Source organism: Coptis chinensis, chromosome 8 (assembly GCF_015680905.1).
Source record: "Coptis chinensis isolate HL-2020 chromosome 8, ASM1568090v1, whole genome shotgun sequence".
Taxonomy (NCBI): domain Eukaryota; kingdom Viridiplantae; phylum Streptophyta; class Magnoliopsida; order Ranunculales; family Ranunculaceae; genus Coptis; species Coptis chinensis.
Window position 1 is genome coordinate 7,805,291 of NC_141463.1, and position 13,687 is coordinate 7,818,977.

Consider the following 13,687-nt stretch of genomic DNA (forward strand, 5'->3'; position numbering starts at 1 on the left):
GCTACATTTAGAAGGTGTTAAAGAGATTTAACATGGATCAAGCGAAGCCAGTCAGTTATCCGCTTGGTGGCCTGTTCCACATGACCAAAGATATGTGTCCAAAGGGTGAGCATGAGCAGAGTCAAATAGAAAAGATTCCTTATGCATTCACAATGGGCAGCTTGATGTATGCAATAATGTGTATAAGACCGGATATTACTTTCGCCGTTAGTGTTGTAAGTCGTTTTCTGTCAAATCCGGGTAAGGAACATTGGGAAGGTGTTAATTAAATATTGAGATATCTCAAGGGTACTTCCAAAGCGTGTTTGTGTTTTGGTGGGAGTAAGACCTTACTTGAAGGCTACACTGATGCAGACATGGCAGGTGATGTTGACTCTATGAAGTCCACCTCCGGTTATCTGTTTACTTTTGCAGGGGGAATAGTTTCTTGGCAATCTAAGTTGCAAAAGTGTGTTGCCCTCTCCACTACAGAAACCGAGTATATTGCAGCCACTGAGTGTTGCAAAGAGATGCTATGGATGAAGAGGTTTTTCGATGAACTAGGGCTAAAGTAGAAACAGTTTGTAGTTCTATGTGACAGTAAGAGCGTCATCCATTTGAGTAAGGATCCGAGTTTTCATTCTAGATCCAAGCACATACATATGCGTTATCATTGGATTAGAGAAGTTCTCGAAGACAAACATTTGTATATTGAGAAGATCCATACCGATAAGAACAGGTCAGATATGATGACCAAAGTCTTACCGAAATGTAAGTTTAATGTTTGTTGTGCTACCGCCGGAATGGTAGCACACTCCTCCTGCTGATTTGGAAATGCATTGAGGTATCCACCTTCACTGTTTAGGAGGGGGAGATTGTTGGAGTTATCCCTCACATGAGGAAGATGAGAGAAACTGGTACTGTTCGTGTGAAGAAGTCTGAGCGTGAACGCTCTCAAATTGGCCTTGCCAAAGGAGCGCCCGTGCCCTTGCCGTGAAAAAGAATATAGTTTTTTTTTTCAGTCTCTCATGAAACAAAGTTATTGGACTTTTTGAGCTGGCAAAATAAGAGGGCGCGCGCGCTCATATTTGCCTATCTGAGAGCGCGCCCGTGCTCATGCCTGAATAAGTCGGGTTATGATTTTCTCCACAGTAACGCAAAATTTCGCAGACGCGCCAAAATTTTAGATTACTAAAAAAACAGAAGTTAGGTTTTGGAAAAACCAAGTCTTGAATAGAAACCCAATTTTGAAAGCAATCAAAATTGAGATAAAACCCTTACAAAAATAAAAGCTTGTAAGGAGAGATGAGTGATCTAGTAAGGTGGATAGACTTGAGAGGAGTGATTGTAATATTCATTCCCATACTTATAAAATGATTAATTCTTGTGGAAGTAGGCATCATTGGCTGAACCACGGTACATCTTTGTGTTGTAGTATGTTTTACTTGTTTTATATTTTTATTGTTTGTTTGTGATAGTTATATCTATAGTTTAGGTTGTGGTTGTTGGTTGTAGTTAAAGTTTATATTTTTTATTGGAGTAGAAGATTGTCCAAGAATAATCTATCTTAGTGAAGATCAATTGGTATTGTTTTCCCAACAGTGACAACAACTTAAGATTAGCATGTAGAAATTTTTGTAGCCCAGGCAGAAAACAAAAAAATCACAACACCATACCAAAATTGGCCAGAGGTAATTTATTGATGGCAATCTGAAAAGAAAATATCAGTCATGTGAGAGTCTCTTAATGGAAAGAGCAGTTTCATCAATGTTAGAGTTCGCTCACACAATCACTTATGGTGACAACAAAGGGGTCGTGTCGCTAAGTTCAACTACATGTTCCCATAATTAGTAAATTATCAAAGAGGAAAAAAACGAGCCCTCGAACTTTGATTGATAAGGATTTCCTCTCAATGAGGGAGTAAGAAGAAAAAGAAAATACACAGGCATTAGTTTCAGAGAAAGCGAGTGGTACAGTGTAGAAGCAAACAAACCCTTAAGTTTGAATCTAACAGTCGCGCGTTTCATGTGGTCAGGCGTTGTAAGCCCAAGCCCACAAAGCATGCCAACGTTTTTCCTCTTGAGATTCATTTTATATATATATATATATATAATAAAGAACAGCTAAAAGACAAAACTATAATAAAGAACAGCTAAGATCATTTGTACCAAAATCCCACGGCTAAGATCATTTGTACCAAAACTATAATAAAGTACGGCTGAGCAGTTATTAAACTGACGGGCCAGAGTGTTTTTTCGGGCTTTTCGCACACAAGTCGCGGGTTCGAGCCAAGAGAACACTGACGAGGTTAGGTTTGGGTTTTTTACTCTAATCTTCTTAAAACACAATCGACTCCACTACTTACCTCCACTCCGCCAGAGCCAGAAACACCCTCCGCTCACCCAGAGGTCATTGTCACCCCACAAGAAGCCTCTCTCCAGATTCAGAGGCACCAATAAAGCACCACTTGAAAGTCCAGCAGTTCTAAACCAGATTAAAAATCTAGGGTTTCATGAGAAATATATTGACCGGCTACGTTTGTGGGATGCTAGGAGAGTGGCAGGAGGCAGACAATGCACTGCTATAAAGGAGGATAGACGTGATTAAAGCTGCGAAGGTGAATTTTATTGAACCCTCTAGCTTATTTGTTTTTTCTTTTCGAATTAAGAAATTGATATCAAAGAAATGTGTACTATTTTTTAGCTTTGTGCTGGCGTCGTTGCTGGAGGTGGAGACAACTTCCGAGAGATCGAAGCTGCCGTCGTTGCTATTCCGCAGTCACAAAGTATTTTGCTATTCTGATTGTGAAATTTATTGAACCCCCTAGCTTATTTGTTTTTTCTTTTTGAATTAAGAAATGAGTATTTATTAACTTTGTGCTGGTGTCGTTACTTTGTACTGGTGTGCTATTTTTTTTTAACTTTGTGCTGGTGTCGTTACTAGAGCGTTTAATGGGGTTACTTTCGACTTCCTTTTTTTACCATCGATAGTGGAGAATGATAGAAGTTAAAATGTAGACTTAATTAGAATTAGAATTTTCTTTGTTAATTCCTAGATATATATCGGTAGTGGAGAATGGATGGTTAAAATGTAGACTTAATTAGAATTAGAATTTTCTTTGTTAATTTATAGATATATCTCGACAACTCAAACTCTTGCCAATTTGTTATAATTTCAATATCTAATAGGAAGTGGAGAATCCTTTTATTTAATAGAAAGTGATTTTATTTAAATTGACCGTTCAGAAGTAAGTGAAGGCAATTTCTTACTTCGTTCCACTGGTGGTCTTACTTTAGTGGGAAAAGTCTACGAGCATTGCTGGTTGGTTTCCTTTTTTTATATTTACATCGATAGTGGAGAATTCACTTCCTGTTATTAATGCAATTTGCATGTTTTTGATGAAATAGTGGAGAATGTAAATAAATTAACGAACTGTTCTTACTTCTTACAAAAGAACAAAAGCTGAAAAAAAGACTTAATTGAATTAGAATTTTCTATGTTAATTCCTAAATATATCTAAAAGTTAATGTATTTCAGTGCTTTTCAATTAGGTGTTCTACTATTTACTACTTTGAGTTTTCGTTGTGCTCTTTGATTAGAGCTCCGTTTTGATTCTTTAACTTTGCATGTTTCCAAATTTTTGCGAATTGACGCTTCCTAAGCAATCATGGTTAAAGAGCGCATTGAAGAGAGAGGAAGGGAATCGTTAGTTCACCCAGATAATTCCATAGCAGAACCTCCCAATCTGGTATATGTACCTCCACATCGAAGAAATGTTGTGTCTCCTAATCTGGTATATGTGCCTCCTAATCGAAAATCAACTGCGACTCCTAATATTTTATTTGTTGTGCCTCCTAATCGAAGATCTAATGCGGCTCCGAATAGGTTATCTGTTGTGCCTTCTAATCGAAAATCTCCCGCGGCTCTTAATAGGTTATCTGTCGTACCTCCTAATCGAAGCTCTCCTGCGGCTCTTAATAGGTTATCTGTTGTGCCTCATAATCGACGATCTCCCGCGGCTCCTAATGTGTTATCTGTTATTTCTCATAATCGAAGATCTACTGCGCCTCCCAATCTCTTATCTATTGTGCCTCCCAGTCAAAGCTCTATTGCACCTCCTAATCGGAGATCTATTGCACAACGTCTTCGAAGAGAAAAAGATATCGATCAAAGGACTATAGCACAACAAAATCGGAGACGGAGAGAAAAAGATGTTATGTCTGATTACATATCAGATTCCTTTAAGAAGACGAGGTCAACGTACGAAGTTGGGTCCTCTTCATCTACCACGGAAGATGTCACAATGCAAAGTTGTGAGGATAACACTATGTAAGTCAAGTGCTTAAATTCTCACTCTTATGTTAGGTTTCAACATACCGTAAAACGTAATATATCATAGGTCTATTTTGCAGTGATCATGATATGACTGGATTTGATGAAAGTGAAGAAGAAATTCTTAATCTTCATAGAGGCCATGTGTTTCCGGTTCCAAATCGCCGCCACTTTCTAGGAAAGATGGATGTTCTCTGTCCATTTTGTTCGGCCCTTCATTGGAAAGATGAACAGTTATCAAAATCAAGGCGCAACCGACCTTTTATTTGGAACTTGCTTTTTTACAGGAAAAGTTAAGCTACCGCTTCTTTCTCCACCGCCTCCCACACTTAAATCTTTATTCAAGGATCTAATAAACATGCAAGATTATTCCATGAGCAGATTTGGCAATACAATGTGTGTAATGCCTTTACCGTCTTGGTTGCAAATTTAATCGATGCGTGTGTTACATGGGCGGGTCCGACCTCATTCATCGTTCATGGGGAGTTCGCGACACCAAATCGGTTCATTGTTGCCCGATCCGGGGATGGAACCTAAGTTTTCACAACTTTATATTTATGATCCCCTAGCTGCTTTGGATCACCGCCACAATCGCAACCCGATTTTTCAAGGGAAGTGTTGAAAACGTGCAAAGAAACTCTTCGCAGACCCACAAGTTTTGTGATATCTATAAGCAAGCATTTGAGGTTTTAACTGAAAATGCTTCTGAGAATAACAATGTTCCGGTCCATCTACACTATGATCCGCGTTCGGATAGACGAAGGTACAATCTTCCGACAACTGATGAGATCGCAGTGATATTGCTTGGAGATGGGAGTAAGGTTGATGCCATGCGTGATATTGTACTTCGCTTGAGAGGAGGGCATGAGTTGGAACGGATAAGCGAATGTCATCCCGCTTATTTGCCTTTGCATTATGTTTTTCTGTTTCCTTATGGGGATTTGGGTTGGTCACCTGATTTGAAGTTGTGGGACGTCAAGAGAAATGCTCCAAGCAATGCAAGACTCACCCAATTATTGTATTACGCCTACCGTTTGTTTGAACGACCCACGGAGTACTCATCTATTTTGCTGGGGTGTAAATTGTTGCATGAATTTTTGGTTGATGCTTGGGCTGCATATGAACAGAACCGGCTGCGATACATTAGACTAAATCAAGACACCATCCGTTCGGATGTATACAAGTGCTTGACAGATGTTGCACTTGAGGGATTAAGTCCTGATCAAATTGGCCAACGGTTCATTTTGCCTTCCTCACATGTTGGAAGTCCAAGGCACATGTACGAGATTTTTCAGGATTCAATGGCTATCACCCGCACTATAAGCACCCGGATATTTTTCTTACGGTGACCGCAAACCCTAATTGGCGTGGAAATTAAAGATGCTCAAGGAACACCAAACTTGACACTTCGCCCTGAAATAGTTGCACGGGTATTCAAGCTGAAACGAAAAGCAATTATGAAAGAAATTTTGAAAAATGATATCTTCGGTCGGGTGGTTGCATATGTCTATACCATTGAATTTCAAAAGCGTGGTCTTCCACACATGCATTGCCTTTTATTTCTTGCGCATGATGACAAGATCCGAAACAGTGAGCAAGTTGATAAATTTGTATGTGCTGAATTCCCAGACCCCGACACCCACCCTGCATTGTTTGAAACAATGAAGAAGTGCATGGTTCATGGCCCCTGTGGTGATCGAGATCCGAGTGCTTCATGTATGGAAAATGGTCGATGCACTAAAAGCTATCCAAAAGAGTTTGTGGAGGAAACAATTATGAATAAAAAAGGGTACTCCATTTACCGAAGGCGCGACACTGGCAAGAAATATTTTGTGAAGAGGAAGAATAAAATGGTTAAAGTTGATAATGGAGATGTTGTTCCCTACAATGCATATCTGTCTGAAATGTTTGATTGTCATATCAATGTTAAAGTTTGTGCATCGTGTCAAGCTGTTAAATATATTAACAAGTACATCTACAAAGGCTATGACAAAGCAACAGTGGTGGCGGCAGGAACAAATGATGAGATTCAAAGAATATATCGATGCAAGGTACATTGGACCAACAGAAGCTGCATGACATCTATTTTAGAATCCAATGCATAAAGAGTTTCCAAGTGTCCAACGATTGGCGCTTCATTTGGAAGGTATGCATAGGGTTGTTTTCAATAGCAAAGAGCCCATGGATGCAATTCTTTCCCGAGCCAGAGACCAAACTTCAACACTGATAGCTTTCTTTAAGCGTTGTGCTGAAGATCCAGATGCACGTGCATATACCTATCAAGAGTTTCCACGACACTATGTTTTCCACAAAGACTCTCAAGAGTGGACTCCTAAGACTCAGGGACCTTCCATTGGTAGGATGTATTTTGCAAGCCCCAATGTCGGGGAGCGGTTTTATCTACGCTTGCTACTTACTGTTGTAAAAGGGCCTACCTCCTTTGCATATCTTTATGAAGTCGGTGATACCGTGTACAACACATACAAAGAAGCATGTATTGCCCGTGGGCTGTTGGAAGCTAATGATGAGTGGATACAATGCCTAGAAGAGGCGGCGATAATGAAAACTGGATATCAACTGCGGAGGTTGTTTTGTGTAATTCTTTTAGAGTGTCATCCGTTACGACCAAATCTACTTTGGAGCAAATTTGCATCAAATATATGTGATGATCTTGGACACTGGCTTCGAACAAAGCACGGCATCCCAGATCCAACTGATGAGCAAATAACAGATTACGGTTTATATCTGGTGGAACAAGTCCTTTTAGAATCTGGGAGGACATTGGAAAATTTCCCGCCCATGCCAAAGCCAAAAGAGGATTGGAGCAAAATTGTTGGCAATAGGCTCATTTGGGAGCAACGCCAACTTCAGCATGAAGGCATAGGAGAAGAGGCTGCAGTTTATGTGAGTCGTCTTAATGACGAACAACTTCATGCTTACATCACCGCGGATCGATTCATTCATTTGGTGACAAGGGCAAACTTTTCTTTTTGAATGGAGCAAATGGTACAGGGAAAACTTTTTGTATAATACAATTGCAAAGGCACGCTGCCATGGGTCTTATTGTCATCATGGTGGCATCATCAGGAATTGCATCTCTGTTATTGTCTGGTGGACGCACTGCTCATTCTACATTTAAAATTCCAATTGATGTGATGGATACCACTTTTTGCGGCTTCACTAAACATTCTGACCTTGCTGACCTATTTAAAGAAACAAAACTAATTGTTTGGGACGAGGTGCCCATGCAACATAGATACTGTGTTGAGGCTGTGGATAGAACACTTCAAGATATTTGTGGAAACAAGAAGATATTTGGTGGTATCACTACAGCTTCTTGGTGGTGATTTTCGACAAACACCGCTATATACCGTTAGGCCGAGAGAGCAATTTGTTGGTGCATCACTACGGCCTCTTTCCTTTGGAGTTATTTAGAAGTTTTGCACTTGGTACGTAACATGCGGCTTGAAATGGCAGAGTCCGGAATGTCGAATTCCCGATTTTTGTTGGAGGTGTGCTACTAATGCCTTCTAATTAGAATGTTTTTTTCTCCATTAGTTCCATATATAAACTAACTATTTTAGAAACTAATGAATTCATTTTTTGCTTTGATTCATTTAGATTGGTTCGAATCCCAAAGAATGTGTACAATTGCCGAATGGAATACGCAAGTGTACCAATATCCAAGAACTCATCTTCTCTGCCTATCCCCAATGGATGTTATGGACACACCGCCTCCAAATTTCTTAACCGATCGCACTATTCTTTGCCCTCGCCCGTATGATGATGTGAGTGCAATTAATGAGGTTGCAATGAATTTGTTTCCTCGGTGAAGCGCTTTGAGTATTTGGATCTGCATATAAAATCATCGAAGATGATATTGATAATCTAAGTGGGGCTCACTATCCCACCGAGTTTCTGAACTCCCTCGACCCTTCTAGCTTACCACCTTTCAATCTCAAGTTAAAACCCGGATGCCCTATAATGTTGCTTCGGGAACATAGCACCTAAAGATGGCCTTTGCAATGGGACACAACTTATGGTGCTTCAATGTGCTTGTAAAAGTCCTTCAAGCCAAAATTTTGACCGAGAGAAAAGCCGGAAATCCGGTACTCATCCCAAGAATATCTCGGCTCCCTCAAATGCAGAGTTGCCTTTCAAACTATCAAGACGACAATTCCCTGCTTAGACTAGCTTATGCCATGACAATTAATAAGTCGCAAGGCCGGTCGCTGAAATATGTTGGCATTGATTTGAGGACACCGGTTTTCACCATGGGCAACTCTATGTGGTCATGTCCGGATGTACTTCTTCAAAAGAATATCCATTTTTCTTCCACCTAATGCAAGAAATTGTACTACAAATGTCGATACCCAGAAATTCTTCTCTAAGGACATCGATACCAATGAGAAAAGGCAAGTGAGAAATTAAAGAATGTTACTTTTATTGGTTTAGAAAATAAATAATATATTGTATCCATATATATGCTATGTAAGTTTTTATGATAGTTTTTTTTTGTTGATGATAGCGTGGATACTTAAAAATAAGAATAAAGATTATTTTATTTTGAGAACCATATCTTTTGTAAACAATATGCTAAATGTATCAAGTCTAAAAAAATCATGTGTATGTGGTTTGTTTGCAGGTACCAAGTTAAATTGCCATAATTTTTCAGTGACATGATTGTAGTCTTTGCTCCATGGTGCATTTATCCATATGGTAGCAGAATGGTGTGAACAATATGCATAGAGGGGTGAGAGAAATGAGGAACTCGATAAGTGGGCGTGGAGTATTTATTTTATTTTATTTTATTTTTCCCTTTCGTTACTAGAATTATCCCCAGGTGAAAAATTATGCAAAGTCTTCTTTAATGTTTAATGAGTTGTCTTTTAGTTTTAGAAGTAATTTGTGTTATGTATAAATATGAAGTTATATATTTTAGTATAGTTGATCTATGAGAATTGTATTGTTTGATTTTCAGGTTATGACAGGATTTAGGTTTTTGAAATGTTGAAAATACAAAGGAGACTCTACTGGATTTTTTTATTTTTTTAAAAAAAAAATGATGATGCTCTTAATTGAAGACTCTCTCCTTTTATTTTCATCATTCTCATTTTGATATGTATTGAATTAATAAATGTATGTGTAATGAGTAATGAGAAAGGAGACTCTGATATGTATGTGTAATGAGTTGGTTTGTGAGAAATGAAATGCATAGAATTGCAATAATTAAACTCATTTGAGTATGCGTATGAAATGATTATGAAGTATAAAACTGTTGGAAATGGTTATATCATCGATCCAATGCTACCATAGAGATGGTCTCTCTTGGGGTGTTGTTTAAAAGCAATATGTCTAGAGTGCCGACTGGCACGGGCATTCACTAGTATATATATATATATATATATATATATATATGTTCCAATTTGTTTCTTTTTACACCAAGTCACCGTCAACTCGATCTATGTACATCATCGTTAGTTTGACGGTTTACATTTTACAAAAAATTGATTATGGCCAAATAAAAGATCATTTAAGACTATAATTGAAAGATGATTGTAATTTTATTTTATTTTTTACAAATTAGACTTTAATAACCAATAAATGTCATAAGATTCGATCTCAACCCCACGTTTGTTTCCCCAGACACGATCTCGGCCATACGGTAACCCCTCTCTCTAAAAAATCTCATTTCCCTTATTAGTCAGACAAATGTGCGGACCGTGCTACGCACCGGTTGGAAGAAACGCAAATTGTTATAATTCTAATTTTGATTGTAAGATTGGAAAAAACGTAGGTCAAGAATAAAGAGGCTATTTTGTAAATATATTTTAAGTTGCTTGATCATTTCAAACTAATAAAGGGGGAATGGTTAAATAATGAAAAAGAAAAGATTTTAATTTTCCTACTCGAGAGTCGGGCTCTCGAGTTGGGGGAAGATTCCCTCAGGCTATCATATATTAATTAGTTAGATGATTATATACTATCCAAAGTGGTCAAGTGGATCATATATGAATAATCAAGTCAACCAATGCAAATTATCATTCAGGCTTCCTTGCTGGTTAATTAGCTGTCTAGACATTTATTCTGCATCTCTTTTCGCCCTATATATAAGTTGATACAAACTAGGATTATTGAGTCTTGAGGCGGACCCCCCATTCTTGTACTATCCATTTTCCACCAACTGTATAGTGAAATGGCTCGACCAGAATATGAGGATACATTCACCAAAGAAGACCAATATTACCCAGAAGCCGACCCAACACCTCTTTTTGAAGCCAATCCAACACGCGACCCAACATTTGACCCGCAAGCAGCTCCCTTTGGCACCAATGAAGGTGTCCAACACCAAGAAACTCAATTTCAACAGACTGATTCAACAGTTGGACAACAGCAGTTTCAGTCTAGACCACCACCTTCTCAACCAGCACCAAGACCACAACAGTACGCAAACCCGGGGTACCCGAACCAATCACCAACAAACTATCCGCCACAAGCTAGCCGACAGCACTTCCCTCCTCAAAGCAACTACCAATACTGTTCTCCTCAACCTGGTTTTCCTACACAGGCTGTGCATAATCAACCTCAAAATTTTCCGCCACAAGCGAGTCCAGAGATCTATGTACCTCAACCGCACTCCCCTCACAATCCTGGCGCAGCTGCACCAGGATTTAATCAATTTGGTCAGTCACCAATGTATGCAAGTAGTGGACATGGTGCACCTCCAAATGGTGTTCAAATGTATGTTGCTCCTCCACCTGGTTTCCAAGCGCAGCAGCACCCGTATCCAATGCCGAAAAAGAATGAGGGTTGGACTACCGGGTTGTTCGATTGCATGGATGATCCAACCAATGGTTATGTTATTTACTTTATTTCTCTATCTACGTAATCTTTGATTATAATAAAGTTGTGGTATTGATCCAGTCTCATATTTGTTCCAGCTCTCATCACAGCTTGTGTCCCATGCTTTACATTTGGACAAATCGCAGAGATTGTGGATGGTGGCAATACGAGTGAGTGCTTATTCCTTTGCATAACATTAATTGTATCTTGTTAATGTGTGCTAGCTTGTGGCTCTGTCTCCAAGACGAAAAATGATTTTCCTTACAAGTACTTGTTGTTTGATGTGCAGCATGTGCAACCAGTGGGATTCTTTATGGTGCTATAGCATTTCTGGTCGGGTTACCTTGTTTGATATCTTGTGGCTATCGAAGTAAATTGAGAAACAAATACCACCTTATGGAAGTTCCAGCCGCAGACTGGCTAATTCATTGCAAGGCCCAAAATTTCGATATCGGTTCATATATCGGTGTACCCAAAAACCGAGATATATCGGATATATCGGATATATCGGATATCTCGGTTTTTTTGGTGACTAATCTAAAGTTTCTAAAATATCGGATATCTCACCGATATATCTCAGATATCTCGCCGATATATCTCGGATATATCGGATATTTCGAAAATTTCAATATTAAATTATTAAAAATTGGTCAAAAAGTCAACCGATATATATCGATTATCTCGGAAATATCGATTATCTCGGCGATATAAACTTTCATATCGGAAATTCCGATATATCTCGGAAAAAATGGGGTTCAATATTCGGTGGATATATATCGCAAATATCGATCTCGGTGTACCAATTTACCGAGATATATCGGCGAGATATCGGATATCTCGGCGATATTTTGGGCCATGATTCATTGCTTCTGTGAATGGTGTGCTCTTTGTCAAGAATACAGAGAACTCAAAAATAGAGGATTTGATCCTTCAATAGGTAATTAAGCCATCATAAGGACACATAATGCCTAATTATAAAAATTATATAATGTCTTATAAGTTACATTGACACAGATACAAAGTATTTGACACTGGCAAATTATAAAAATTTAAGGTATATTCCATACAATAAGTGTCTGTGTGTCCGACATATGGATACGTATCCGACAAAGATTATTTTTGAAATATAGCGTGTCCATGTAACATAGCATAATATTAGTTCATTCATACTAGTACACTTTAATCTCCCATTTGGATATGTGATCTTCTTGTACTTGGACTAGGAACTTTACATCTTGTTAATTAGGGTTGTACTTGGAAGATGATCAAAGTACCTAACTAAAGATTGGCATTGGTGCCAATAGATTATCATTCTTTTTTTATTTTTATTTTTTTAATGCTCTTTTCCGGTCAAAATAACTGTCCTGTGTAGGCTGGCAAGGACATATGCAAAACATGCAACAACCGCAAGTTGCCATGTTGCCCCCTGTAAACCAAAACATGACGGGTTGATTATGCACAAGTACGCCACAACCACAAATTGCAAGACGGCCGCGTTGAATTGGATACTTGGATCATACTGTTTTATAATATTCGTTTTTATTTCTAAATGTTTATCTTTTATTTGATAGGTTTGTGACAATAAATAAAAATCATTTCAATGCAATGTGTTGGAATTTTATAGTGTTTTACATGTTATGTTAATTATTTCAGTATCAGTTTGAGGTCAGGAAGTCAGAAAGGATTATAAAAGAGTTGTACTTGTAATATAGTTGAAAGTTTGTTTCTTAATATTCGTGAACATTTTCAGAAGACTATCTTTAATATATAGAAAAATGTGGGAGTTGAGTAACAGTGTTTTGGCGTAAGTCCTAGGAGTAATTTGGTAATTCTCAGTTTTTTTTTTTTTTTTTGAGAGATAAAATAGTAATTTAACGTTTATAATTTAAAAAAAAAACTCAATAAAGTCTATATGAGTACCACGTGCACAGTGGCTAGTATATATAATATGAGTGCTTCTTCAATGTGCATCACATTGAGTAGACTCAATGAGCACAATTTGTTGCCTTTGATTTGGCATCTTTTTCATTGAGATTTGGGTTTTTGTGAAAATTTTCACTCAAAAAAATTTGACTTTTGTGCAATACATCCTCAACCCTTGGTTTGAGTGGATGAGGGGTGTGGATTGGTGCACATTGAGTGCATTTGAGTTTTGGCGCATTGAATAAAATGTCATATAATATATATACACATTTCTTTTCCTTTTAAGTAATCAAAATGGCAAAAGTCAGAGATGTCATAAAAAATAGACATAAACCAGCCCATCTAATCCTCCATCCCACAAGGCACAAGTATATCGTCTGCTTGGCCAATATAATAATGTACTTGACAAATCCAAAAAAACATATATTTTGTTCCTAAAGCCTTCGGTGACTCTACACACTTTGTACGGAGGCAATGTGGGCTGGGAGTTGGATTGGATTGGATGTGCCCATTTTGGAGCCCACTATTGTTACCCGGCCTGCATAAAAATCGAATCCGGCCCATTAATAAGAGACCAAGTGACGAACCGGGGGAGACGAGATCTAACATT

At 38.3% G+C, this 13,687-nt stretch overlaps 3 protein-coding genes across 3 annotated transcripts; all 3 read left to right on the top strand.

Annotated features, from left to right (window-relative positions):
• Positions 1 to 5,768: 5,768 nt before the first annotated feature.
• LOC147479673 (uncharacterized) lies at positions 5,769 to 6,416 on the top strand. Its single transcript, XM_086578470.1, has one exon. The coding sequence runs from the start codon at positions 5,769 to 5,771 to the stop codon at positions 6,414 to 6,416; it is 648 nt and encodes a 215-aa protein (XP_086434596.1).
• A 76-nt stretch (positions 6,417 to 6,492) lies between these two features.
• On the top strand, positions 6,493 to 7,305 carry LOC147479674 (uncharacterized). The gene has a single exon (XM_086578471.1). The coding sequence runs from the start codon at positions 6,493 to 6,495 to the stop codon at positions 7,303 to 7,305; it is 813 nt and encodes a 270-aa protein (XP_086434597.1).
• A 3,138-nt stretch (positions 7,306 to 10,443) lies between these two features.
• LOC147479675 (uncharacterized) lies at positions 10,444 to 12,949 on the top strand. Its single transcript, XM_086577783.1, has 5 exons — positions 10,444 to 11,165; positions 11,253 to 11,324; positions 11,444 to 11,577; positions 12,013 to 12,091; positions 12,527 to 12,949. The coding sequence occupies exons 1-5, from the start codon at positions 10,508 to 10,510 to the stop codon at positions 12,604 to 12,606; spliced, it is 1,023 nt and encodes a 340-aa protein (XP_086433909.1). The 5' UTR covers positions 10,444 to 10,507; the 3' UTR covers positions 12,607 to 12,949.
• Positions 12,950 to 13,687: the final 738 nt, after the last annotated feature.

Coding starts and splice junctions, on each gene's coding strand:
- LOC147479673 (XM_086578470.1), top strand. CDS start 5,769: ATGAAAGAAATTTTGAAAAATGATATCTTCGGTCGGGTGGTTGCATAT.
- LOC147479674 (XM_086578471.1), top strand. CDS start 6,493: ATGGATGCAATTCTTTCCCGAGCCAGAGACCAAACTTCAACACTGATA.
- LOC147479675 (XM_086577783.1), top strand. CDS start 10,508: ATGGCTCGACCAGAATATGAGGATACATTCACCAAAGAAGACCAATAT. Junction 11,325..11,443: donor TGTGGATGGTGGCAATACGA/GTGAGTGCTTAT, acceptor TTTGATGTGCAG/CATGTGCAACCAGTGGGATT. Junction 11,578..12,012: donor TTCCAGCCGCAGACTGGCTA/ATTCATTGCAAG, acceptor TTTTGGGCCATG/ATTCATTGCTTCTGTGAATG.